General features: G+C 51.5%; 2 protein-coding genes and 1 non-coding gene across 4 annotated transcripts; 2 read left to right on the plus strand and 1 right to left on the minus strand.

Moving 5' to 3' along the window:
* On the plus strand, positions 2,294–4,023 carry LOC102184191. Its single transcript, XR_001919728.1, has 3 exons — positions 2,294–2,720; positions 3,050–3,193; positions 3,639–4,023. It is a non-coding gene; the product is annotated as an uncharacterized LOC102184191 (transcript).
* SGCA (sarcoglycan alpha) lies at positions 7,216–16,752 on the minus strand. Of its 2 annotated transcripts, none has more exons than XM_018064896.1 (10): positions 16,612–16,752; positions 15,093–15,215; positions 14,834–14,988; positions 14,586–14,658; positions 14,064–14,262; positions 13,469–13,631; positions 12,299–12,507; positions 12,073–12,099; positions 7,654–7,846; positions 7,216–7,386 (listed from the first exon to the last, which is right to left on the minus strand). In XM_018064896.1, the coding sequence occupies exons 1-9, from the start codon at positions 16,664–16,666 to the stop codon at positions 7,666–7,668; spliced, it is 1,185 nt and encodes a 394-aa protein (XP_017920385.1). In that variant the 5' UTR covers positions 16,667–16,752; the 3' UTR covers positions 7,216–7,386; positions 7,654–7,665. The 2 variants fall into 2 exon arrangements, with proteins under 2 accessions (XP_017920385.1, XP_005693732.2); XM_005693675.3 differs by lacking the exon at positions 16,612–16,752 and adding an exon at positions 16,054–16,205.
* Positions 7,854–11,494, plus strand: LOC108633283 (spermatid-specific linker histone H1-like protein). Its single transcript, XM_018064897.1, has one exon. The coding sequence runs from the start codon at positions 10,882–10,884 to the stop codon at positions 11,407–11,409; it is 528 nt and encodes a 175-aa protein (XP_017920386.1). The 5' UTR covers positions 7,854–10,881; the 3' UTR covers positions 11,410–11,494.

Here is a 24,801-nt window from a genome sequence, read left to right on the forward strand (position 1 = left end):
GCAGCCCTGCTCTGACCAAACCTCAGGCCCATGCCCACGCTCATCAGTGTCATTAACTCTTTCTGCCCCCTTCCATTGCTGAGGGCATCCTGCAGGGTTGGGGGCTTTGGTAGCACTTCCTCAGCAGGGGGGTGGGCACTGGGAGGCCCATGGTTGTGGGAGGGAGGTGGGGCAGGGAGGAGAAACTGGGAGTCTTCCTGGGCAAACGCAGAGTCACCTGGCCTCTTCTCCCTCCTTGCTGTCTCTGAGCTCCCCCAAGGGAGCATCCAGCAGCACTGAATGAGAAGGGGTTGCTGAGGCTGCCCTGAGCACCAGAGGAGTCCTAAAGGAAGAAGTGCCTCCCGCCCCTTCTCCTGGGCCCCCCAGGAGGAAAAGGGAGAACCTTGGGCCTTGGAGAGCTGCAATCCAGGTCCTCTCCAGGTGCTACCAGGAGGCAATGGGCCTTCCTGACCAGCTGGGCATGTCCTAGGTCTCTCTTAGCCTTCTAAGTCCCTAGAACTTGGGCCCTGGCCTGTGGAGTTCATTTTGACCAGCCCCTGCCTCCCGCCTGTTCTTTCTCATTTTTAAAAATTCTTGCTTCCTCTTCCTCCTTCTTTTCCCGTCCTTCCCCTTTTCTCACCCTCTGCCTGCCCCTCCTGCTGGCCTGGGAGCCTGAGGCCCCCACAGGGAAGGTGACTGGCCAGATCCCCATTCAGGGAAGAGGGACAGCAGTGTGCAGTCTGTGGGGACATAGCAGATCCAGGGAGTCAGAACTCTGAAGCAGACCAGGCACCCAGAGACCTAGAGATGGGGAGAAGTTGACAGCTACCCTATCCCACAAACCCCCCTACCCCTGCCCCCTGCAAGGTCTTAGGGCATAAACCTTTGGGCAGGAAAGGCCCACATCCCTCCTTCAGGTCCACAGAGAGGTGGACAAGTCCTCAGAGTCCATTGTCTGCCTCGGCTGTCATTAAATAGTCATGGTGGTTAACTATGGCCTTTAATAATTCATCATTAGCACTTCTCTCAGCTTCAGGATAGTGGAGTACTAGAATTAGCTTAAAGAGGACAAAAGATTGTGGCTTTGAACAAAAGTTTACTCAATATGCAAATTACCTCAAGTTACCAGGTGATCCTCTGATCAATCCAGTGAATGACTGGCGATGCAGGCCTGACACCAGCCTCCGCAACCCATCCACCTGGACCTCCTGCTCCCTGGCGCCCTTGGCCATCTTGGTCCCATCTCCATCTGCCCCCACAGGGAATCCGGAATCAACCCAAGCCTGGCATCCAAGGCTTTACCTGATCACTACCCACCTGTTCATTCTCACTGTCTCCTCCCAGGCTCACGCTTGCCACACCAGCGGTTGCACCACACTTCTTAACTTCCAGATCTTTCTTATATTTCAAATGTCTCGTTGTCCCCTCATTCTCCTGCCCAACTCAAGCAGAGTTTGACCTGAGTTTCCAAAGCTCTCCACGTCTGCAGAATTCAGCTCAGCCTTAGAGCAGACATTTTTGCCACTGTCGTACTTTGCTGTTCTCACCTGTTATGCTCTCCAGGTCAAGTGGAGCTGGCCGAGGCAGGCTGGAGGCCAGGCACTGCAATGCTGGGCGCAGGTCCGGGCGTAGACACCGGGGAGGCTAAAGAAAGAGAAGGTGAGGTCAAGAGGTGGCCCTTTCAGGAGAGCGGGTGGTGTGTGAGCATCACTGACAATAAGAGTGAGCAAGTGTGAGAGGAAGAGCACGTGCAGATCCACGTGCAAGCAACTAGCAGTGAGAGGTTCTAGGCCTGGACTTGCTGCCATGAGAAACACGTTCTCTGTCTACCAACATGGTAGCCACTAGCCACTGTGGCTGTGGAGCGCTTCACAAGAGGACGTGCCCCCGAGGAACTCCGTTTCTCATTTTATTGTGTTTAGCTTTAATAGCTACCCATGGCTTGCGGCTACTGAGCTGAGCAGCACAGTTCTACGCAAAGCAGGGGGACTGTGCCTCTCACTACATGTGCGCAGACCTACACGTGGGTGCGTGTGTGTGCTTGCAGTGTGCGTGTGCATGCATGAGGGCAGGCGAGGTGACACCCGCCGCTGGTCAGGGCGGTGGTGGTGACAGAGCCCCACTGTGCTGTCCTGCCTGCGTCACGTGCGTTAGAGCCAGACTGTGGTTCCAGTGTGTATGCCGGGCAGGAGGGCAGGGGGACAAAGGGGCCATTGTATTACATTCCAGATTCAAGCCCTCCTCTCCGCTGACATCACAGCTGCCTAAATACAGCTGTTCAGAACTGCTCCCCGAGACCCACTGCCCGCACGCGTGAAGGCACCTCGGCCCTTTCCGCCTGCTGCTCCATGGACTCACTTCTGCTTTTCGGTCAGGTTCCTGCAACTGATTTTTCAATCAAATCTAGACCAAAGATTCTAGAAAGAGGAGGCTACCTTTGGATTTTTCACTTTTTGCTTTCTTTCAGAATCCTGGGGCCTTTTTGTGGCTCGAACCCATCTCCTGACAGGAGTTTCTATAACTGAAATGTGGTGGATTTTCCCTCTTTTTCTTTCCGGCTCCTTAACACTCAGCTCCCCTGGTGCCTCTAAGACAGAGCTGGGTGATGTTGAGAGGGGCTTCCTGGCTGAGCGTGGGAGCCTCAGGCCAGGTGCCCACAGCGCCATGTGGAGCCGATTGAGGGGCTGCTGGAGCAAGTATGGGGCTCTGAAAGCAAGACCCACAGGAGGAGAGGGAGTGAGGTGGGTTCCTGCAGTCATCCCTGGGTGAATGAGAAAGTACGCACTCACCTAGGACCAAATGCCTCAGTGTTCAAAGGGATCCTGCACCAGCGTGGGTGTGTGAGGGACAGCGGGGGTGGGGGGGAATCTGCATACATGGGGCACGTGTGCATAGACATGACTGAGGGCATAAGAGAGTTTGTCTGTGTAAGGGTGAAAGGGAGATGATAGAGCAGGGAGGAGTGGGGGGAATGCGGAGAAGCTGGGGGCAGGGAGGCCACCATCCTGAAGTCCAGGGCTGCCGAGGCTTTAGTGCGGGTCAGCAGCTGTGTCTCTGCATCCCCTTCCAGGTGTGAGAGCTGAGAGATGTCCGTGGACCAGGAGGCAAAACCCTGGAAGAAGGAAGGCTTTTGTCTTAGAGGATGATCAGGCCCTTACACTCATGGAGAATCCAGGGCTTTGCAGGGGATGTGCATGGCAAGGCCTGGAGCGAGGTGAGTCCGGGCCCCGTGGGTGATGGAGAGACTGGGATTCTCTCTGCATGAGACAGCAGTGGAGGAAAGGAAGACAGGGTAGGGTGGAGACCAGAGCACATTTTAGAGCAAGAATGCCACCACGTATTCAATGCTAGGTGACTTTACTGCTGTGAGGCAAACCGCTCCCTCTCCTCAAGGCTTCCGAAAACTAATGCTCACAGAGGCCTGGAGGGAGCAGGTGTTCTGGAAAGTGGCTGAGTTCTGGTTTGGCTTTGGGTCAATCTGGACTTGAGATACAGGTAGGACCGTGAAACCAGCTCTGCCCAATACAAGTAAAAAGTGAGCCATATGTGTAATTTTTCATTTTCTAGCAGCCGTATTAAACATACAAAAAGAAACGGAATGTTAATTTTAATAAAATATTTTATTTAACCCAGTATATCCCTAAATGTTATCATTTCAGGAGTCCCTCTGCAGCATATCTCAGTTTGGAAGCCACATTTCAAGTGTTCAGTGGCCACCGGTGGCCAGCAGCTGCCTTAGCAGACAGAGCGGGATTGGATGGACAGCAGGTCAGAGCCTAGGAGCAGGCGAATTTCAGGCTCCTCCCCAGTTCACTGCTTGAACTCTTTGTAGAATGGAAATTGAGCCATTTCGGGTCTTAGGAGACAAGGAGACCTCACAGACCTCTGGTTCTGGGGTGATCATGTGAGTTACTTGTATGTAATAGAGTTTTCATTCTTGGGAGCTGCCAGATGCCAGGCACTTGCCTAGTTCTCCTAAACTCTCACAAAAGCCCCCAGGACAGTTATGATTAATGTCTGTGAGTAAATTGAGCTGTGATTGGAGCCCTGCTCACTCTGGCTCCAAATCCCAGCAGATACACCAAGGGAGTCGCTTTAAAATGGGTGTAGGTGTGAGCATGAATGTGTACATATGAACATGTCTCCAGAATAAGGAAGAAGTGTGCATGCAGGGGCTGAGGCCAGCTTAAGGGTTCCTGGGTCCTCATGGCTGGCAGAGGGTCCTCTCACCAGTTTGAGAGGTCACTCGTGAGAGCTGTGTTTGGGATGAAGGTGGAGACATGGGATCCTGTGGGCAGTGTGGGTATGACGCTGGAGGAGATGAGGGAGGGAGGGAGATGGAATCTCAGGGAGGAGCAGCTATTTGTCCTTGGTGGTGAGGGGCTGAGGTGTGACTGCCAGGTGAAATCTTGCCCCTCCCAGCATATGTAAAGGGGTGCTGAGTGCCAGGGCAGTGGGGCTTGCGTGTGCCTGTGTCCAGGCACAGCTCGCTGTCCTCCGCAGTCACGCTATCCCCCCAGCTGTGTCTGGGCCACTTCCTCCTGGGCCAGCAGCCAGGCTCCCGTGTGCTCCTGGTAGCTGAGCTGGGAGGGAGGCACTGCCAAGATCCCAAGGCAGAGGGAAGTATGGGGCTGGTCTCAGACTCTCCCATCCGGGCTGAACAGGAAAAGCGCATGGGTGCAGGGTGAGAGGGTGGCCTCCTCCTCATGGGAGTGGAGAGCGGACAGAGAGCAGGGAAGAACCATCCCAAACCGCAGGCTGACTGTGCAGAGCCTCCAATCTGAGCAGATTCTGTTCAGCTCCAGGTTTCAGCCAGATGAGGGGCCCCGGGGAAAGGAGGAAATTGTGAATGAAAAGTCAGAGTCCATGTGATTGGGGGTTGTTACCTAAAGAGCCCTTGAGTTTATTGAGCACATATATTCAAGAGGCTTTGGGCCTATTCCTGCCTCCATGGATGCTTCTGGGATTAACTAACCAATGGGTGTAGGGTGGCCAGCAGGGAAGGGGGGCACCCACAAGATAATGTAAAAGCTCCAGCAGTAGCCTTGCTCACCTTACCCTCTTTGCCCAGAGAGGAGGAGCAACCTGCTCAAGAACTCTGACCGGCTGGACCTGATGGCTTCCCTTCACACATTCTTTCCCGAGACTTTCCTGAGCACCCACTGTGTGCAGGCACTGCCCCTGGGGGAGCGCAGAATCTTGCCCTCCTGAAGCTTCGCCCAGGGCCAAAGCTGACCCCAACAAGGTGCTCATACAGGGCACATCCTATGGGCCTGGAGCCAGAAGTGGAGAGCACTCTCTGAGCAGGGGAAAGGCCTCTCTAGAGACCTGCCGTTTGCACAGAGGCCAAAATGACTGCACTAAGGGGAAGTTTTGCGGACATAGGAGACTGGGGGTCCTAACAGAGGGAAGAGCAGGGGCGAGGGCACCGAAACAGGGGTGTGTTAGGAGGCAGTGTGGCTGGAGCAGGCAAGCATGGGAGCTAGGATGATGAGGTCAGAGGCATACATGGGGTCTCTAACCCTAACCAAGACGTTGGGTTTTCCCCTTGCTGTCACGGGAAGGCAATGGAGAGAGAGTTGACAGCAGAGGGGTGAGACTCCTTGATTTTTCCTTTTAAAGAACTGGCCTGATTGGTACTGGAGGTAAGTCAAAAGGGGCAGGGAGGAGGCAGGGAGGACACAGGGAGGCCGCTGTGGGGGTCCAAGAGCCAGATCCTGGAGCTGGCCTGGGAAAGTCATCGTGGAAGCTGTGAGAAGTGAATGAACTCAGGATATTTTTTTCAAGGTGGGGATTCTGGGAAGTATGAGAAAGGAGAGGGGAGTCCAGGAGCAACTTGGGGCCCCCATGACCCCTTTGCCTGTACATTTCTGAAAAGTGGGACGCAGTGTTCAGAAACTCAGCCCTCCTCAGGGGCCCTGGGGCACTGTTATTAGATTGGGGGCTGCCTTAGCTGGTTCAGCTTCCCCTCAGCCCCAGGCTGGGCTCTCGCCTCCAGGTGAGAGAAAAATTCCATGTGTCCCCCCCACCTGCTCCCCTACACACACACACACACACACGCACGCACACATATAACATGCATACACACATAGATACAATACACACACATACACACACACGCACACATATAACATGCATACACACATAGATACAATACACATACATACACACACACGCACACACACGCACACATATAACATGCATACACACATAGATACAATACACACACATACACACATGCACACACACACGCGCACATATAACATGCGTACACACATAGATACAATACACACACACACACACACACAGAAGGGGTGATTGAGCATCAGCTCCAGGATAGTAGATGGGGCCCAGGCCTAGTGTGAGGAGCTCAGAAAGGGGTATAGAGGCGTTAGAGTGGCAGAGCTTCCCCCTGTCTGGACTGTCTCGGAGCTGCCCCCTCGGTCAGGGGCCTGAGCCAAAAGACCCTGCTCCTCCCTCCCACTCTTTAACTGGGTCCCCGCCGGGGCCATCTCTGGCCTGCTCTCCCAAGGGCGCACTGGGTGTGGCTTTGGTGGCAGGGCAGGAGAAGACCTGGCATGCTTTGCTTACAGCCACCTGGGAAGAACAAGCTGCTGCTGCTTCCCGGTCAGCCATGCTCTTGAGGGCTCACATGGGGACCAAGCTAAGCTGGTGACATCAAGCTCAACAAGGGCTCTAGTCTGTGCAGTGTCCTGTGGACCTCGACCCTGTCCCTGAGGAGCCCCCGAGAGGGGTCACTGACCCAGGGCATTAAGAGTCCAGCACCCTAACCTCCTCTCCATATCCAGGTTATGACTTACAAAGGGGCCTCCCTCCAGGGGTCTGACTGCGCGAGAGCCCAGATCGCCTGCTTCCAGAACCTCGCAGCCCTCCAAAAGGCAGGGTAGAGGTGGACGCAACAGATCTGAATCCAAGCTCCACCACTTGCCTGCTCTGTGACCTTGGGTAAGTCACTCTCTCTCTCTCCTTGTCTGTTAAATGGGGATAATGATCCAATTGTCCCTCACTATTGGGTTCATGTGAGGATCAATATTAAGGCTGCATATGCAGGTCCTTCCCTCTTACTTACAGAGCATTTGAGAAATGTGAAAACGTCAAGAGTCCCGAGGTCAGGCAGCAGCCCCAGGTTACCTCTGAGGGCATCCACAAGGCAGAAAGGGAAGCAGAAGCAGTGAGGGCTGGGGAGGAGGCTTCGGAGACAAAAGCACAGCAATCGACGAGCAGAGCAGCAGGTGTTTATTCTGGGGGTTCTGATCCCAGACACCCTCGCCCCCCGCCATCCTCCAAGTCTGGGGTCCAGAGGGCCAAGAACTGGAGTCAGGAAGAAGGATGCGGTCGTGGTGATGGCCGCTCTGAGTGGGGATAGAAGGGAGGACAAGGGCAGGGCTGGGATGGGAGCAGCAAAGAGAAGAGAGAGTGGGAGCCTATGAGAACCAGGTCTCAGTTCTCCCGCTTTCCCCATCCTGACCCTCGGAATCTGAGTGCTTGGCACTGGGGGCCACACCCCTGCCACTGCTGGACACCGTCCCACCGCTACCCTGGGCGGCAGACAGGTCTGTGTGCCCCTACCCATCCGCCAACCCCCCGCGACAGCCTTGAGATGGAAACCGCATCATTCCCAGAAAGAGGCTGGCCCTGCCCAGCTGGACCCACCTGGGCTGGCCCTCAGTGCTGGTCCAGTATGAGGGGCACCTGAGCGCTGTCCACTTGCGGGGGCAGCCGCTCGCCTGTGTGCACGCTGAACATAGGCAGGGTAGAGAGTGGCCTGGGCACCTCTCGGCTAGATGCCATCTGACGCAGCTCCTCTGTGTTCCCACGGATGGTGCAGTGGTGGACCATCTGGATGCTAGGGGCACAGGAGGGAGACATACACGATGTGGGGAGAAGGACAAATAGGAAGTTCTTCGGTGCCAGCTCAGTATCCATTGACTTCATAGCTCTGGGTGCAGACATCCTGAGTTCAAACCCGTGTATCCTCTGCAAGTTGCTTAACCCCTCTGAGCTTCAGTTTCCTCAACTGTAAAATGAGGAGAATAAAAGAGCCTACTTCCTAGGATTGCTGCGGAGTTTAAATGAGAAAATACAGGTTGGGTGTTCAGAAAAATGCCTGGCGCAAGGTAAGTGTTCCTGAGATGCTAAGACATGACTAGGTGCCCACCGCGGCATGGATTTTCAGAGGCCACTGTTTGCTGGGCTCTATGTGGTTTCTATATTCTGATGGTCCCCTGGGTCCCTTCCAGCAATCAGTTTCCATTTCTAATGCTGTCTCCCTTCCCCATCATCCTCATTTTAGTCTGGCAAACCTACCTCCTCCACCTTTTCCTAGCTGTTGCCCAAGTTCTTTCCCTGGTGGACTTTGACTGCTTATGGTTTAGATCCTCAAACCTTGACCCTCTCCCACCCTGCCCCACACTGCCCCCAGCACTGCTTAGTGCAGATGCTAAGTCTTACTTCCTGTCTGTGTCTGAGACCCGGTCTCCTTGAGGCTGGGACCAGGCTCCACCCTCACCGGGCTGGAAACCCTAGGAGGGGCTGAATGAGCTGACCGCCACACCCATTAGCAAGGCCCTCCTGAGCTCTAGATCCAGTTTCCTCTAGGAAGGCTGAGCCTCCTTCTCATCTGACATTCTCATGGGCTTGTTTTCTGCTGTCCGGGAGCAACTTTAATTCATTTTGAGAAGTAGGGTAGCACAGTGGTTACGCACGAGGACTTGCTTTGGGCCTGAATGTGAGTTCCTCTGCTTACTGGTTGTGTTACCCTGGGTGAGTTATTTGAACTCTCTGCCTCCATTTCCTCAACTGTAATAAAGCTGTTTTATGAATTAAATGAATTAATGCAAGAAAAACATTTACATATACAGGTCAGCATACAGCCAAAGATAGCTATTATTATAGGGAGTCTTCTGTTGCTATTTTTATCACTGGTATTATTAGAGTAGGTCCACTGATGAACTTGGCCTCCAGTAGAAGGACATTTCCAAGCCCTTTGGCATGAACCCACCCACACTTGTGGGCTTTTCACAGACTCCCTGGTTGCCGGGTCAGACAGACAACAAGAACTGGTTTTCTTAAAGGGGTGGGGGCCCCAGGCAGGGTGGAAGCCATCCTTCTTACTGCTGGATTACTTACTGATCAAATTCAGGAGGGGGAAATGTTTTCCATCTATATCCCCATCTCAAGTAGTGGATACAGACTCCGGCTGGAGTCTGAGAGATAAGACTAAAGGAAAGATTTTCCAGCTTCCTGCTGAATGAGCCACTCTCCTCCCCAGGGAGAAGAGAACCAAGCACTTTCTGGCCAGCGGAAGGAGGTGGAGCCACCCACTAAAGGCGAGGGGAGGGTCAAAATGAGCTCTTGAGTCTGGAATTTGGCAAGCAGAGTTGTCCAAAACACAATTTTCCATTCCCAGGCGAAGGGAGGCTGAGACGGGAAGGGAGCAAAAAGAGTGTAGAAGTGGAGGCAGCCAGGCAGGTAATAATCTCAGGCAGGGGAGGCCTTGGTCGATGGGCCCCCTCCCCACCCCTAGCCCCACATCTGGGTCTCATTACTCTGGCAACACACACAGGTGGAAAAATGGTCCAGGGACGTGTTTTCCAGAGCAGGAGCAAAAGTCAGAGCCACAGCGCCCTCCCCCACAATCTTTCCACATCAGCACTTGGGCAGAAAAATGAACAGGCAGGCACTCACACACACACACACACACACACACACACACACACACACACAGCCCCTTGAGCCCTGCCTCTGGCACACAGCTCACAGGAGAGGGTCGTTGGGCTGGAGGATGTTCTGACCAATAAAATCTGATGCAGGTAAAAACCGGGCAGCGGATTCACTATTTTGGATAATTTCAATTTCCTCGAACAAACAAAAAGAAAAATGAATAAAATTGGACTTTGTAGAAATAAATCAACATAAAATCCATACCAGCAAGGGCTAATATCACACACACATGGTAAAACTGGTTATTGACTCAAGATTGATGGTAGAAGCATATTTTCCTGACATCAGCAGAGCTAGAAAACTGACCCAGGAAAGCTGGACATGGTGGAAAGTAACTGGTCAGAAGAGAATATTCTCAATGGCAGAAGATAAAATTGGTCAAATTTGGCACAGGCCAAAAAAAATTGAGGAGGAAAATCCAAAACTTACATAGAAAACCACTGTTCCCAATAGGGGAAAAAATTCTACCAAATAAACATGAAAACAGAAAAGAAGGAAATCCTTTTTATTACTTTGTTAAAAAAAAAGTTGATCAAGGAATTAAATTAAGTTAGATAGATCAAGGAATTACATTTCTGTTCACGCTGGGAAATTTGTTCCCCATAAAAATTCAAAAATGTAGGTATAATACTGATTCTAAAAAGTTTTGTGTTCTTCAACCCAACGAATTGAGATGGTGGGGTCAAAATGGTGGGTTTAAAACTGGGGTCTTGGGCACCCTAAAATCAGCTGGTGAGCAATACCCACCACATAGGTCCATTCGCCTGACTCTCAGCCACAGCCCTTCTTCCCAGGCTAGGCATGCCAGACACCCACACTCGGTGGTATCTCCCCTCTGCCCCACCTAGGGGGAACAATGGGTCCACTGTGACCTCACAGGATTCTGGTGGCCTCACAATGTCCCCCTGAGGTCACTACAGAGATAACCTTAGCACCCCCTGCACCTCAGGCACCAGTCTGCCAAGGCCAGCGTAGGTGATCATCCTTGGTCCTCTTTCTGGCCACCCAGGGCAAGGCTCGGGCCAGAGCCCTACAGGAAGTCTCTGAGGGAACCAGGAACTGGGGAACCTCCCGCACCGAGGAGCAACCCAGGAGAGACTTCTAGCCGCCATCCTGGAGGTCTCTGCACCCAGTTCCCTTCACCCACCCCAGGAAGAGATGCAGAAAGACACTTCGCTGCCACCCCCATCTGGGCCCTTGGCCTCCAACACTGCCCTGGGGGCAGGCGGGCAGGCCAGCTCATCTGGACTCCCAAGCAAGAGCGAGACTCGGCGCCGCACCAGCCCCAATCCCCACCGGAAGCCGAGCATATCCAAGGTGATCCTGGGGTTCGTGGCAGACAAAGGGGCAGGCCACCGCGTGTCCCTGGCCGCCCTGAAGAAGGCTGTTGCCACCAGGGGCTACAACATGACCCGCAATGCCTGGCGCTTCAAGCGAGTGCTCAAGGGGCTGGTGGACAAGGGCATGCTCAAGCAGGTGACAGGCAAGGGGGCCACAGGCTCCTTCCTCATGGGCAAGAATCATGCCTCCAAGTTTAAGCTCAAGGCCAAGAGACGGCGGCAGCGGCGCCAGCGCCGGCCTGGGCAATGCCAGTCTGGGCAGCGCCGGTTGCTCAGGGGCTCCAAACCGGGGCACAGGCGACCCATCAAGGGGGTTCGCAGGGCGGCCAAGTGCCGCCGCAGTTAATCAGGAAGGTTGGGCAAGCAGGCAGGGGTGCCAGGCCCGCCACAGGCTCAGAGCAGTGAGAATAAAAGGAGCCTAACTTATTTCACACCTGCCTCCTGGAATCTTTGGGGTTCAAGGGAGTGGGAGAGGAAGAGGTTTGGGGGGCACACAGGAAAGGTAAGGCCAGGGGTGGGGGAAACCTGGTCAAATATAAGGGTAAGATTTGGGAAGGGCTGGAGAAATGGAAAGCATCCAGATATTAGCTAGTCCAACCGCATATCTTATAGGTGAAGAGACTGAGCCCATCACAGCAACGTTGCAGCAGAGCAGAGCCTTGAGCATAAGCGTCTGACTCACAGTGAAGTGTGGTTGTGTGTGTGTGTGTGTGTGTGTGTGTGTGTGTGTGCTGGTGCACACACTGGCAGCCTTGTAAGTTGCTTCCCAAACCCTTTCCCCGAAGGTGGCAACAGATCCTGTCCCACATTAGACTCTTCCATGGAGACCAGAAAATGAGAAAGCCAAGCCAGGATAGGTGGGATCCAGCCCCCAACCAGCCCAGGATTGGAGAAACAGACTAAGTGTGGCCCCATTATCTGGGATTTGTCTGCTGCCCATGGAGGTTGGAGGGTCCAGCTTAATAGTCCAGGGGAGCTCCCACCCATCCCCCAGACTTCTCCTACTCACTCAGAGGTGGCCAGGTCTCTCTTCAGCCTGTGGAAAAACAAGGGAGGGGATTAGCTATTATCCACAACCCTCCTGGTGCAGGCCATGCAAGGGGCCCCTGCTCTTTTCCTGGCCGTGGATTCCACTCTCAGAGGGATCTGGGTCCCCAGGCAGCACAAGTGCACAAGGCGTCTACAATGTGAGCACCAGCCTTGGTGCCCTCCCTGCCCTCTGCCCCCATACTCACCGTCCCTCCCGCCGGCAGCACATAACATAGGCCAGCAGCAGGGTCAGCAGCAAGGCCACCAGAAGGGGAACCAGGAGGGTGACGAGCGCGTCGGTCAGGAAGTCTCGGGCTGTGGCCTCGGTGGGCGGGCAGAAGAATGGGTCATGCTCCAGGATCCCACCACCTGGAGCAGGTCCCTCGTCTGCAGGCTCTGGCACTGACTTGTCCACCTGCTCAGGAAGCGGAGGGTTGACCCAGGAGTGGATGGCTAGACACAGAGCCCCCCAGGGCACAGAGCAGGAGTTCTACTCCATGAAACTGCAGGGATTCCTCCCGCCTTGCCGCTCCCAGCTCATGTGATGGAGCAGGACAAGCACTGGTCTAGAAACCAGGAACAAAATTCTAGGAGAGGCAGGACCATACAGGGGTTAGAGTACAGTCCTCAGGTTTGAATCCTGTTTCAGAAAACTTCTGCGCTGTGATGATTTACCTCTAGGTGCCTCGATTTCCTCATCTGTAAAATTGGGATGCTAATAGTGGTACCTGTCTCCCGGGTGGTTGCAAGGATAAAACACACGGATTGCACAGTGCCTTACCTATAGCAAGTGCTCAAGAGTATTGATTACCAGTTTCTGGCTGTGCTATTGGTCAAGTCACAGGAAGGGTTCCTAGCCCTGGGAACAGGATCTCTAGGGACCCTAGACACCTCAGCTCCATATCCCAAAGAGCAGAAGTGAGCATCTTTGGTTTATAACACGGGGGTGAGCTATCTATTCCATGTTGCAAGATAATTTGCTAAGTGACACCTTAGAGGAAAGGAAAGTAAACAGAGCTGTCACACAGAAACCCTAGGTGGAGAAAGAAGTTTGGCACCACTCGTGGGAGTGACTGTTGTAGCTGTTGAGTTGGGTGGGCACAGCTGGGGCTCCAGAAGCTGGAGATTATGGACTCTATTGCCCTCTTGTGGGAGAAGGTGGAACATCAGGGGTGTGTGTGTGTGTGTGTGTGTGTGTGTGTGTGTGTGTGTGTGAGAGAGAGAGAGAGAGAGACAGAGAGACAGAGAGAGAGAGAGAGAGACAGATAGGGAGACAGTAGAGATAACTGGAGTGACAGAAATGGGATAGGAAGGTGAGGATGGAGGAGACCGTGATGGGGGCCCTGTCCCACCCCCACTCCCAGAGCCCTCCTCACCAAAGACACATTGCACCAGTCAACCCGGAAGTGAGGTGCCAGGGTGTCATAGCAGGACAGTAGTGGAGGCTGGCCCTGGGCACAGCGAGCGTGGCTGTCGGGCGATGCCACCATCTTCAGACAGGTGGAGAAGGGTGAAGCAGAGCCCACCTTGATGTATACCCTGGGCCCAGACAGAAACCACTATTAGATAACTGAGGGTGCCAACTGAGCACTGGAGATTTGGGGATCACGCCCAGCCTGAGGTCTGGGATTATGGTGAGAGTATACAGAGCACCCCAGTCTTCTGGGGACCTTGTCCTCCCGGCAATATCTTTTAATGGATAAATTTTTCGTGTCCTAAAGGACACGAGGAAGTGCAAAGTTCAGGGTAACTAGGGTTTGGGCCCTGGAAGGGCAAGAGGAAGATGGCATGACCAGAAGGAAGTGGACAGTGTGACATGACACTAGGAGGTAAAGACTGGTGTGGTGAGCATGCAAGACAATGGATAAAGCCCCACTTGGAAGTTAGGGAGACCCATGTTCTATGCCCACCACCTAGACAGAAGGCAAGCAGCTCCCTCCTCCAGGAAGCCCTCCTGGGCTGCATACCTACCCTTCCTTGCGGCCCTCAATAGGAAGGGGGACTCGGCCCCCACGGTCCAAGGCAGAGGTGATGTTGACCAGCTGGAGTTCCCCTGGCTCCCAGAGCCCCCCCAAGGCTGTGAGGAAATGACTGGCAGGTGTCGAGGGCAGCACTTCCTCCACATCATGGCTACGCACCAGGAACTCAGCCTGGTATGGCAGCAGGGGGCCTGGGAGGACCAGGTGGGCACTTCAGACTGTACCCAGCCCCCAGCCCTGCATGGATCCTTCCAAAGCCTCCCCCCATCTAAGCTCCTCCCCATAACCCTCAGCTCCCTTCCTTCTGCCTAATACCTCATATATCACAGGCCTCAAACACCCTTCCCCGACACCCACAGCCTCAACGACTGGCCTGTCAGCAGAGCAGCCGAGAACACAACTCCAGTGTTTTCAGGGTGTCCTGCCCCTGACTAGTTGCTTCTACAACTTCTTCCAGGGGAGATTCCCCCAAGACTGGCATGATGGGGTAGGGATGAGACGGGGCTGGTGGTACCTTCTGGGTCCCCAATCAACAGCACCAGCATCTGCTGGGTGGTGTTGAAGCTGTCCCGATTGTAGGCTGTGACCTGGAGGATGGAGCAGGGGGCTGAGAGGTTGGGTTGGGAGAGAAACGTGGTGCAGCTGGGCCTGGTGAGAGGAGGCTGAGGAGCACACCACATTAGAGGCAGGCGACTCATGCAAATGAGGGAGCGCCGGGTCCCTGCTGCATGCAACACAGCCAACTGCGGCCCCTGGTGGTACCTCAATGACCTGGTGCCCACGATCTTCTGGGGTGGCGGTGCCATAGAGGAAGCCAGGCTGGTAGGGGCTGCGCTGGGTATAGCGGAGCCACCGAGGCAGGTCTGGGTGTCCCTGGAGGTGGGCGTGGTAGGTGATAGGGACGGGGGCTGGGACAGCTGGTGGAAGGGAGGAGAGGGCATTGGAGACATGACAGCAGCCTTCCCCAGCCCTGGGCCAGGCACCCCCCAGCCCACCCCAGTGCCCCTCAGGCCCCTCTCACGGAAGACGTGCTCAGGACGCTGTAGGAAGCTTTCGTGGTCCAGGGTGTGTACAAAGACCCGGCCCACAAGTGGGTGCAGGGTGGTCTGCTGGGCCTCGGTGCCCCCCAATCCTTCCAGGAGACCTGTGGGGAAACACGACCCCAAACACAACGGCCCAGCCTCAGTCCCAGCCAGGGAATAAGGTCCCCTTTCCACCCAGTCCTTGGTGGCCCCGAGAGACCAGAGAAATGTGTGAGAGGAGAGAGACAGCTTTGCTGGCTCCCAGGAAGGGCAGGGGGGCCCTGACTGTGCCATGCACTAACAGTGATGAGACCCAGACCTGAGTTTGGTTTGGATTCACGGAAGCCCCTCACCCCTCATTTTAGGCCCCCAGTGAGAGTCACAATGGGCGAGGATTAATGTCTGGCTGAGAGGGGTGTGGGGGGTGTGTGCATAAGGGCACTTGGAAAAGAATTCCAAGCTGACTATCTGGGAGGCAAGAGAGGAAGGAAAGAAGGGAGGGAGAGGGAAGACCCCCTGGAGGAGGCAGGTAGCCACTCTAGGGCCTCCCCTAAAATGCAGGGGGAATAGGGTCCACACCAGCGTCCACTAGGAGCTGAGCAAAGGGAAGCCTGAGCCTGGAGGCCCAGGGAGAGGATCTGCCCCAGCAGCCCTCACGTCTTCCCAGGGCCAAATTTAGCCTGGACCCAGAAAGAAGCCAGCCCAGCAGCTCATTAAAGGGCCCCAGCGCTCTGGACCTGTGTGGTTAAGGCCCAACCTGACACCCCACCCCTCAGAGTTCCCAGCAACCCCCGCCCCGGCACCTCACCTCCCAGCCCGTTTCCTAGAGCCCCACTGATGGGAGAATTTATACCCCAAAGTCCTTCTGGCCCCTGCCTCACCCCAACGACCAACCCCTTCCCTGAGGATCTTCTCACCACCTCAGCCTGGGCCTGTCCCCTGAAGAAGACCCCAGCTTACCCCCAAGGAGAGAGATCCAGATTAGCGCTGGTGCCATGGCTGCCCCAGGCTGGGCCTGCCTGTGAGTGACAGAGGCAGGCGCGGGGAGGAGGCGGGGAGAGGCGCGGGCAGGTGTCCCAGAGCAGCTGGGCCCGGATCCAGCAACAGGGCCCTCCCCATCCCCACCCGAAGCAGGCGCTAAATCTGGGGTGGACCCGGTCTTCACAGGACACGATCCCTCCAATCATCTCCAGGCAGAGGGGTATTTTCTAGATCACTAGCCTAACTGCCTTGATTCCCCTCTTAAAACCCTAATGACTCCCATTGCCCTGAGCTCCCCAGTGGCTGAGGAGCTTCAGGCCATGCCTGTACCTGGTCATGCTATCTAGAATCCCCGCCTCTCTACACTACCCCCACCACACATACACACACACACACACAGACACACAGACACAGACACACACACACACTACCACAGGCTTCTGCCCCGCCTCACTCTGTCTACACCCCTCTGTGTAAGCTGTTCCTTCTGCCTGAGTTCCCTTTCTGCCCTCATCCTACCAGCAAACTTCCACTCACTTTTCAAGATGCAGAACAGGCACCCCCTCCTCTCTGAAGCCTTTCTGTCCTCCATCTTGCCCCAGGCTGAGCGGGGCTCCCTTTGTCCCTGTGCACAACCCAACCACACAGCATTGTGGGTGGAATGGGATCTTAAGATCCGTGCATCCCTGGACCTGTGTGAGGTTTCTTTCTGGCCCTTGAGACAGAGGGGGTTGCCACCAAACCCGCAAGCAGATGCCCCAGACAAGGACATCTGGGATCTTCCCTGGGTTAGCCTGAGGGGAAGGGTGTTGGCCCGCAGACTGGGGTGACCCGTGGGCAGCTTAACCCAATCCTGGTCCCGTCCATCTCTCCCACATGACCATCCCACCTGTCCCGGGATAGCACAGATTCCAAAATGAGCGCCCACTCAGGCTGTCAGACCGGGCAGGGTAGGTTTCAGAGTCCCTTTGGTACCTCTCTGCCTTCTCAGAGATGAAGGGCAAGAGGAAGGAAGAGGCAGAAGAAAGTCAGAGAGCTCTGGGGGAGCAGGCAGAGGTGCCAGAACCCGGCTAGTTGCCCGGGCCCCAGCCCCTCAGTGGCAACATGTGATTCCCTCCCTCCCTGGCTGCAGCTTCTCCTACTATTTTCAGAGCCACCCAATCACACCCTCAGTTGTCTTAAGGTGGCATTGCCCGAACCCAGTGCCACCAGGCTCACTGAGGCCAGCCTTTCTTATTGATCCTTCTCTCTTTTCCCAAAACCAGGGGAACCCGGGACTGGGCCAGGAGCCAGGCGAAAGTGCCCTGAAAGTCTCCACTGGCCCACAGAGGACTTCCCCACCTCAGGGCTGTCCAGGTTGCAATCTGCTGCTATAATACTCAGCACCTCTGTCCTTTGAGGCCTAGGGATAGTGCGGGCGATCACAAGATCTTTAAACCTAGTTTGGAAAATTTTAAATAAAACTAAAGTATCCAGAATAATATAATGAACCTCCTTATACCTATCACCGAGCTTCAACCATGATCAACCCACGGCTGATCTCATTTCATGTATATACTGCCCGATTAATTTCCTCTGTCAATTTTTCAAGAGGAATTTTTGAAACTTTATGACTTTTTGAAAATATAGCCATGCATCCAGTTCAAGATGGCAGAGCAGAAGGACGTGCGCTCATCTCCTCCTGCAAGAGCACCAAAGCTGCAACTAGCTGAGCAGCCACTGACAGCAGGACGCTGGACCCAAAAGAAGGTAGCGGAAGTGAAAGCGAGGTCGCTCAGTCGCGTCCGACTCTGCGACTCGTGGACTGTAGCCCACCAAGCTCCTCCATCCATAGGATTCTCCAGGCAAGAATACCGGAGTGTGTTGCCATTTCCTTCTCCACAAAAGAAGATAACGCACATGCAAAGACGAAGAAGAAGCCACAGCAAGATGGTAGGAAGGGCACGATCAAGATCCAATCAAAACCCATACCCGCCAGGTGGGCGCCCCACAGGTTGGAGAACAATAATACCAAAGAAGTTCTGGAGCTACAGTGAAGGTTCGGAACCCCACGTCAGGCTTCCCAGCCTGGGGATCCGACAAAGGGACTGAGAATCCCCAGGGAATCTGGCCTTGAGGGCCAGTGGGATTTGATTATAGGCCTTCCGGAGGACTGAGAGAAACAGAGATTCCAGTGTTGGAGGGCACAAACAAACTTTTGCATGCACCAAGACCCAGAGGAGAGGAGCAGTGACCCCACAGGAGACTCAACCAAAACCACCTAGTGATGGAGGGCCTCCTGTGGAGGTGTGGGTTGGCAGGGGTTCGCCACAGGGACGGGGGCACTGGACGGTCCCTCTTGGCTTAAACCCTCTTGGGTCCGCCATTAACTCCACCATAGAGCCCACAGACTGGAGAGCTAGGTCACCTCAGGCCAAGCAACTACCAGGGAGGGAGTGCAGCCCCACCCATCAGCAGATAATTGGATTAAAGCTTTACTGGGCAAGGCCCTGCCCACCAGAGCAGTTTTCCCCACTGCTAGTCCCTCCATCGGGAAGCTTACACAAGCCTCAGCCTCATCCATCAGAGGGCAGACAGAAGAAACAAGAAGAAGCATAGTCTCACCGCAGCTAAAACAAACCATGTTACAGAAAGTTAATCACAATGAAAAAGCAGAAAGTTATGTCCTAGATGAAGGGACAAGATAAAATCTCAGAAAAACAACTGAATGAAGTGGAGATAGGCCACCTTCCAGAAAAACAATTCAGAATAAAGACAGAGAAGAGAAGATGATCCAGGATCTCGGGGAAAAAATGGAAGCAAAGATTGAGAAGATGCAAGAAATGTTTACCAAAGACCTAGAAGGACGAAAGAACAAGCAAACGGAGATGAATAATACACTGGAAGGAATCAATAGCAGAAGAACTGAGGCAGAAGAACAGAGAAATGACCTGGAGGGCAGAATGGTGGAGATCACTGCCAAAGGACAGAGTACAGAAAAAAGAATGAAAAGAACTGAGGACAGGCTAAGAGACCTCTGGGACAACATTAAACACATTCACATTATAGGGATCATGGAAAGAGAGGAGAGAAAGAAAGGACCTGAGAAAATATTTGAAGAGATAATAGCTGAAAACTTCCCAAGCAGGGGAAAGGAAATAGTCAACCAAGTCCAGGAAGCACAGAGAGTCCCAGGAAGGATAAACCCAAGGAGGAACACCCCAAGACACATAGTAATCAAACTGACAAAAATTAAAGACAGATAACATATTAAAAGCAACAAAGGAAAAATGACAAATAACATACAGCGGAATGCCCATCAGGCTATCAGCTGATTTCGCAACAGAAACTCACACGCCAGAAGGGAATGGCATGACATATTTAAAGTGATGAAAGGGAAGAAACTACAAGCAAGAATACTCTAACTAGCAAGACTCTCCTTCAGATTTGATGGAGAAGTCAAAAGCTGTCCAGATAAGCAAAAGTTAAGAGAATTCAGCACCACCAAATCAGCTTTACAACAAATGCCAAAGGAACTTCTCTAGGCAGGAAACACAAGAGTAGGAAAAGACCTATAGAAAATAACCCCAAAACAATTAAGAAAATGGTAATAGGATCATACATATCGGTAATTACCTTAAATGTAAATAGATTAAACACACCAACTAAAAGGCATAGACTGGCTGGGTGGATGAAAACACATGTATGTATGCACTTCCAAGTCCTAAGTCGCTTCCGTTGCATCCGACTCTTTGAGACCCCCTGTCCTGTAGCCCAGGATAGGCTCCTCTGTCCATGGGATTTTCCAGGCAAAAATACTGGAGTGGGTTGCCATGCCCTTCTCCAGGGGAATCTTCCTGACCCAGGGATCCAAACTGTGTCTCCCGTAGTTCCTGCACTGCAGGCAGAACCCAGCCAAAACCCTGCTTGGGACTTGAATCCACATGGCCAGGACTCAAACCCAGCCAAAACCCACGGTACTTGGTTTCAGGACCTAATGAAGCTGGGGTTCTTGATGAGTCATCGCAGAAAGAATTCAGGCAAGAAGTGGATTTATTCAGATACAGAGAGAAGCACACTCCAGAGACAGAGTGTGGGCCATCACAAGTGTCGCAGAAAACCTTTATATAAATATATATATATCGGAGAAGGCAATGGCACCCCACCCCAGTACTCTTGCCTGGAAAATCCCATGGATGGAGGAGCCTAGTGGGCTGCAGTCCATGGAGTCACTAAGAGTTGGACACAACTGAGCGACTTCACTTTCACTTTTCACTTTCATGCATTGGAGAAGGAAATGGCAACCCACTCCAGTGTTCTTGCCTGGAGAATCCCAGGGACAGGGGAGCCTGGCGGGCTGCCGTCTATGGGGTCGCACAGAGTCGGACATGACTGAAGCGACTTAGCAGCATGTATAATATATATATTTTAGAAAACTTATTAATTTTTGCCCCACTACAAAAATTATGACATTTTGATTCCATTTGTTTGACTTAGTATGAATAGAATGCTAGATTTGTAATTAAAAAATAGATATGCAACTAGCAACAGAGATTTACTGTATAGCACAGGGAACTATGGTCAATATTTATAATAACCTATGACGGAAAATAATTGCAAAAATAATACAAATTTTATAACTGTACAATAATAATATAATTTTATAACTGTATAACTATATAACTGTATAATATAAATTGTGTAACTGAAGCACCTTGCTGAGCACCTGAAACACTATAAGTCAACTATACTTCAATAAAATGTATATATTTTAAAAAATAACTGCAATGAATATACCTAATCACACATTTTATGTAAGGTTAATTTCTTAATATCAGACCTATAGAGTTCAAATTTCCAATTTTTCATACATGTCTTTTCTTTTTACAATGCATTTGTTTGAATCAGGACCCAAATAAGATGCATACATTGCATGTATACATATTCATTGATAAGCTTCTTTGAAATCTCTTAATCTATGGGCTCCCCCTTCAACTACCATTCTCTCTCTCTGGCTTCCCTTGGGGTAACCAGGTCATTTGTTGTGTAGTCTGGATTTTGTCTGGACTTTGCTGATTGCAACTCTACTGTGTTCTTTAACATATTCCTCTGACTACTGTACTCCTTGAAAATTGTATTTCCTGTACGTTGTTACGTCTCACAAATTGTAGTGGGGTTGAGATTTCCTGATCAGTTGTAGGTTCCACTTTCTCTGGCAAACCATTTAAAAAGTGATCATAGGAGCACATCTTGAGCTTGTGATTTGTCCTATTCAGCTGGAGCATCCATCTAGGGAAACTGGAAGGTCAATTCTGCATCTCAGTCTCTCAACTGTGTCCACAAAAGCCCAGTCCAGATTCCCACGCCTCTGCCTTACTCCTGCTGCTGGGGCACTGGCTTCAGCTAGCTGATTTTCTGTCCTTGCTGCTTTCCCATCCGCACCTGTTTCCCCAGCTTTCCGCCCTATATTGGCCATTCAGTGTCTCAGTTGAATCCCTTTGGTCTTTTGTCCCTGTCTGTCCCCATCTCCATCAATGTTTGCTGAATAAATGATTAATTGAATATCATCTCTCCAATTCTCGCATTCCACTTCCGTCTCTATGAATCTGTCCCTTGACCTCTGAGCCATATTTTTTTCATCTGCATCTGAAACGGAGGTTTAGATGTCATGAGGGACAAAGGAAAGGGATTATCGTCATTGTGATCCCACCGTCGCATCCGCCTCCTAGACTCCACCCACATCTTTTTCTCCCGCATCCTCTTCTCTGCCCCCAGCAAAACAAAGGGTGTGATCTCTCATTCTGCCACGAGAGGGCGCATTCGTCTGTTCCAGCCCGGACCTGCGCCTGCGCAATATTGGGCTAGAGCTGGGTGGCCAGTCGGAATCTCAACAGACCGCCCCGCCCCGGGCTAGGGATACACGTCAGAGGAGCTTGCTGAGCGCGGCGGCTAGAGGGGACCCACAGCCTCTTGTCCTCCCCTTCCGGGTCCAGGGGATGTTCTCCCAAAACATCAAAATAGTGAGGAGGACCCGAGGGGAGGCAGGGGACTGGACACAATGCCCTCTTTCCTACCTTCCCCATCATCTATATCCTTCCTCGGACTTAAAAGGACAATTCCATTTTTACCCACCCCCACGACATTTGGGGGAACCAGCCTGAAGACCTAAGTGTACCCATAATACCCCTCCCCTACTCGGCCTTTTATCGGTGAACTTGTCTTCAAAGGGGTTCCTTGAGCCTCCTGACCGCCCACAGCTATCAGTCTTGAATCTGAGAAGGCCAGAGGCCACCCCTGGCCAAACATTTTAGCTTAGAGGAGGTAACAGAATGAGAGGGTCTGCCTGAGGTCCCACAGCAATCTGCGCAGCTAGATCTCTGGACTTGGAGCTGAGTCCTGTCCAGACACTCCCTTTCTGTAAAGTGGGGGCAATAAGGGTTGATGAGATAATGGAAGTGAAAGTGCTTTATAATCTGTAAAACTCTGGAGGAAGTAAGGGGGCTTTTATTTATTTATAACTGACAATGCAAGGCAATAGCTGCCCAGGGTCAGCCCACTAGCACAGCTTGAGAGCTGGGAGAGGTCAGATTTAGAAGCCATCTCTTCTAGAGGATTAGGAGATAAACAGAATTTCACTGTCTTACCAAGGACTTGCCAACATGGGCCCCAGTCTCACCAAAACCAGAAGGAAGGTAGCTGAGGTCATCGCTGAGAAGTAACAAGCACCAGGGCAACGACTTCCAGTGAAGGGTATCTCCATCAGGCTGCAGGGGGAGAGAGAGATAATTACATGCCTGAGGCCTGGGGCCCTGGCTGGAGAGATCACTGAAGTATTGTAGATTCTGACACTAAGGAAGTGCTGAAGCTCTTGAACTTTGGCAGTCTGTTCAAACTGCAGGCCACTCTGCCCACAGCTGGGACGAATTTCACAACATCACATGGAAACTTGACTCTTGCTGCTGTAGTTTAGTATTTTCACCCTAAACCTTGGACAAAAGAAAGAAAGGAAACAAAGTCTCTGACCTTTTTTTTTTTTTTTTTTTGCGGATGGTATTATTTATATAGAAAACCCAAGAGATTCCATAGCTATGTTGTCAAGAGTTACTCACAGAGATCAGCCAGGTTGCTGGACAAAATTTAACATCCAAATTCAAATAGAATACAGACTTCAACAGTGTTTCTATACTCAAGCAATAACTTATTAGAAACTAATATCTTTTTAGAAAGAAATCATACACAAAATTAAAATTGTACAGAACCCAGAAAAAAATAACTTAGAAAAGATATTAAAAGATATTTATGAAGCAAAACTAGGCTATAAAACCATAAAAACTACCAGCTAGAAAAGGAATAAATTGAGCGATGGAGAGATATATTAAGTTTAGGGATGAGAAACCTCAATGTCACAAAGACAGTTCTCTCCATAAAAATCTTCTGATTCAATCCAAGCCCACTAAATATTGCAACAGGGTTTTTCAGAGAGCTAGGCAAACTGATTCTAAAATTCATATGGGAGAGAAGAGGACCAAGAAGAGATTCGACAATTCTGAAATGAAGACTTATTTGAAAGCGATAGTAATTAACACAATGTGGTATTGTTGCTGGGCTAGACAGAGATCAATAGAATAGACTGCCCAGAAACAGATCCAAGCATATGTGGGAATGTGATTTATGACGGCAGTGGCCTTGCAACTTAGCGAGAATACACATTTCAATAAAAAATGTTGTAACAATTGACTTTTCATCCATAAATATTAATTTCAGATGGATTAAAGATCTGAAAGTGAAAGACAAAACTTTAAAATAATTAGCAGAAAATGTAGGAAATCTCAGGAAGGAAAACTTTTCTTAGATGAGAGACATAATTTATAAAAGATCAGTTTCACTACATCACCAAAAAAAAAAGCTTTCTCCTATGAAAATGACATTATAAACAAAAGATAAGCAACAGCCTAGATGACAATATTGGTAGGACATACAGCAGATAAAAGGTTAGTATGGGGGTATTGATCGCCTACACATCAATAAGCAAATGCAGAGCTTTGAGTGCCACACCAAATGACATTCTTTTCCTTATTCCTACTGATAGACTCCTGATTCAAAAGTCAGGGGTCTAGGCTTTGGATGAGGCTGGGCTTTCCCCGTTCCCATCAGGTGAACAGTGATTGGTCTAAGGAGAGCATGCTGATAAAGTTCCTCTGGTCAGTGATTGGTTTAGATATAGATATGTATACAGTTCTGTCCACTGAGACCAGAAGGGAGATTTCCTGTGGGACTCTGGGGGAAAAAAAAAAAAACCCTGAGAAGAAAGCATCATTTATTTTGCTTCTGGACATTGTTGTCTGCATGAGACACCCAGGGAAGAGGCAGCTATCTTGGACCATAAGGGGGCCAGCCTAGGAAGCAAGAAAGAACCTCTTCTTTGATGTCACAGTTGAGTCTCTGAATGAACCAAACCTAGGACTCCTTGTTATGTGAGATAACTCCCTTTTTTTGCTTAAACCACTTCTAACCAGACTTTCTGTAACTATATCAATAGTTGCACTGGGTAGCGAAGGATGTGGATGTAAGCAATTTGCCTGGAAGAAACCCAGATGGCCAATGAGCATGATAAGATGTTCTGCCTCAGAGGCAAGGAATGCAAATTCAAATGAGATACTACTTCACACCCATCAGATTAGCAAAAATAGAAAGTCTAACAAGAGCAGATGTTGGCAAGGATGTGGTCAGATAGGACATCTTTTACAA

Source organism: Capra hircus, chromosome 19, assembly GCF_001704415.2.
Source record: "Capra hircus breed San Clemente chromosome 19, ASM170441v1, whole genome shotgun sequence".
NCBI lineage: Eukaryota > Metazoa > Chordata > Mammalia > Artiodactyla > Bovidae > Capra > Capra hircus.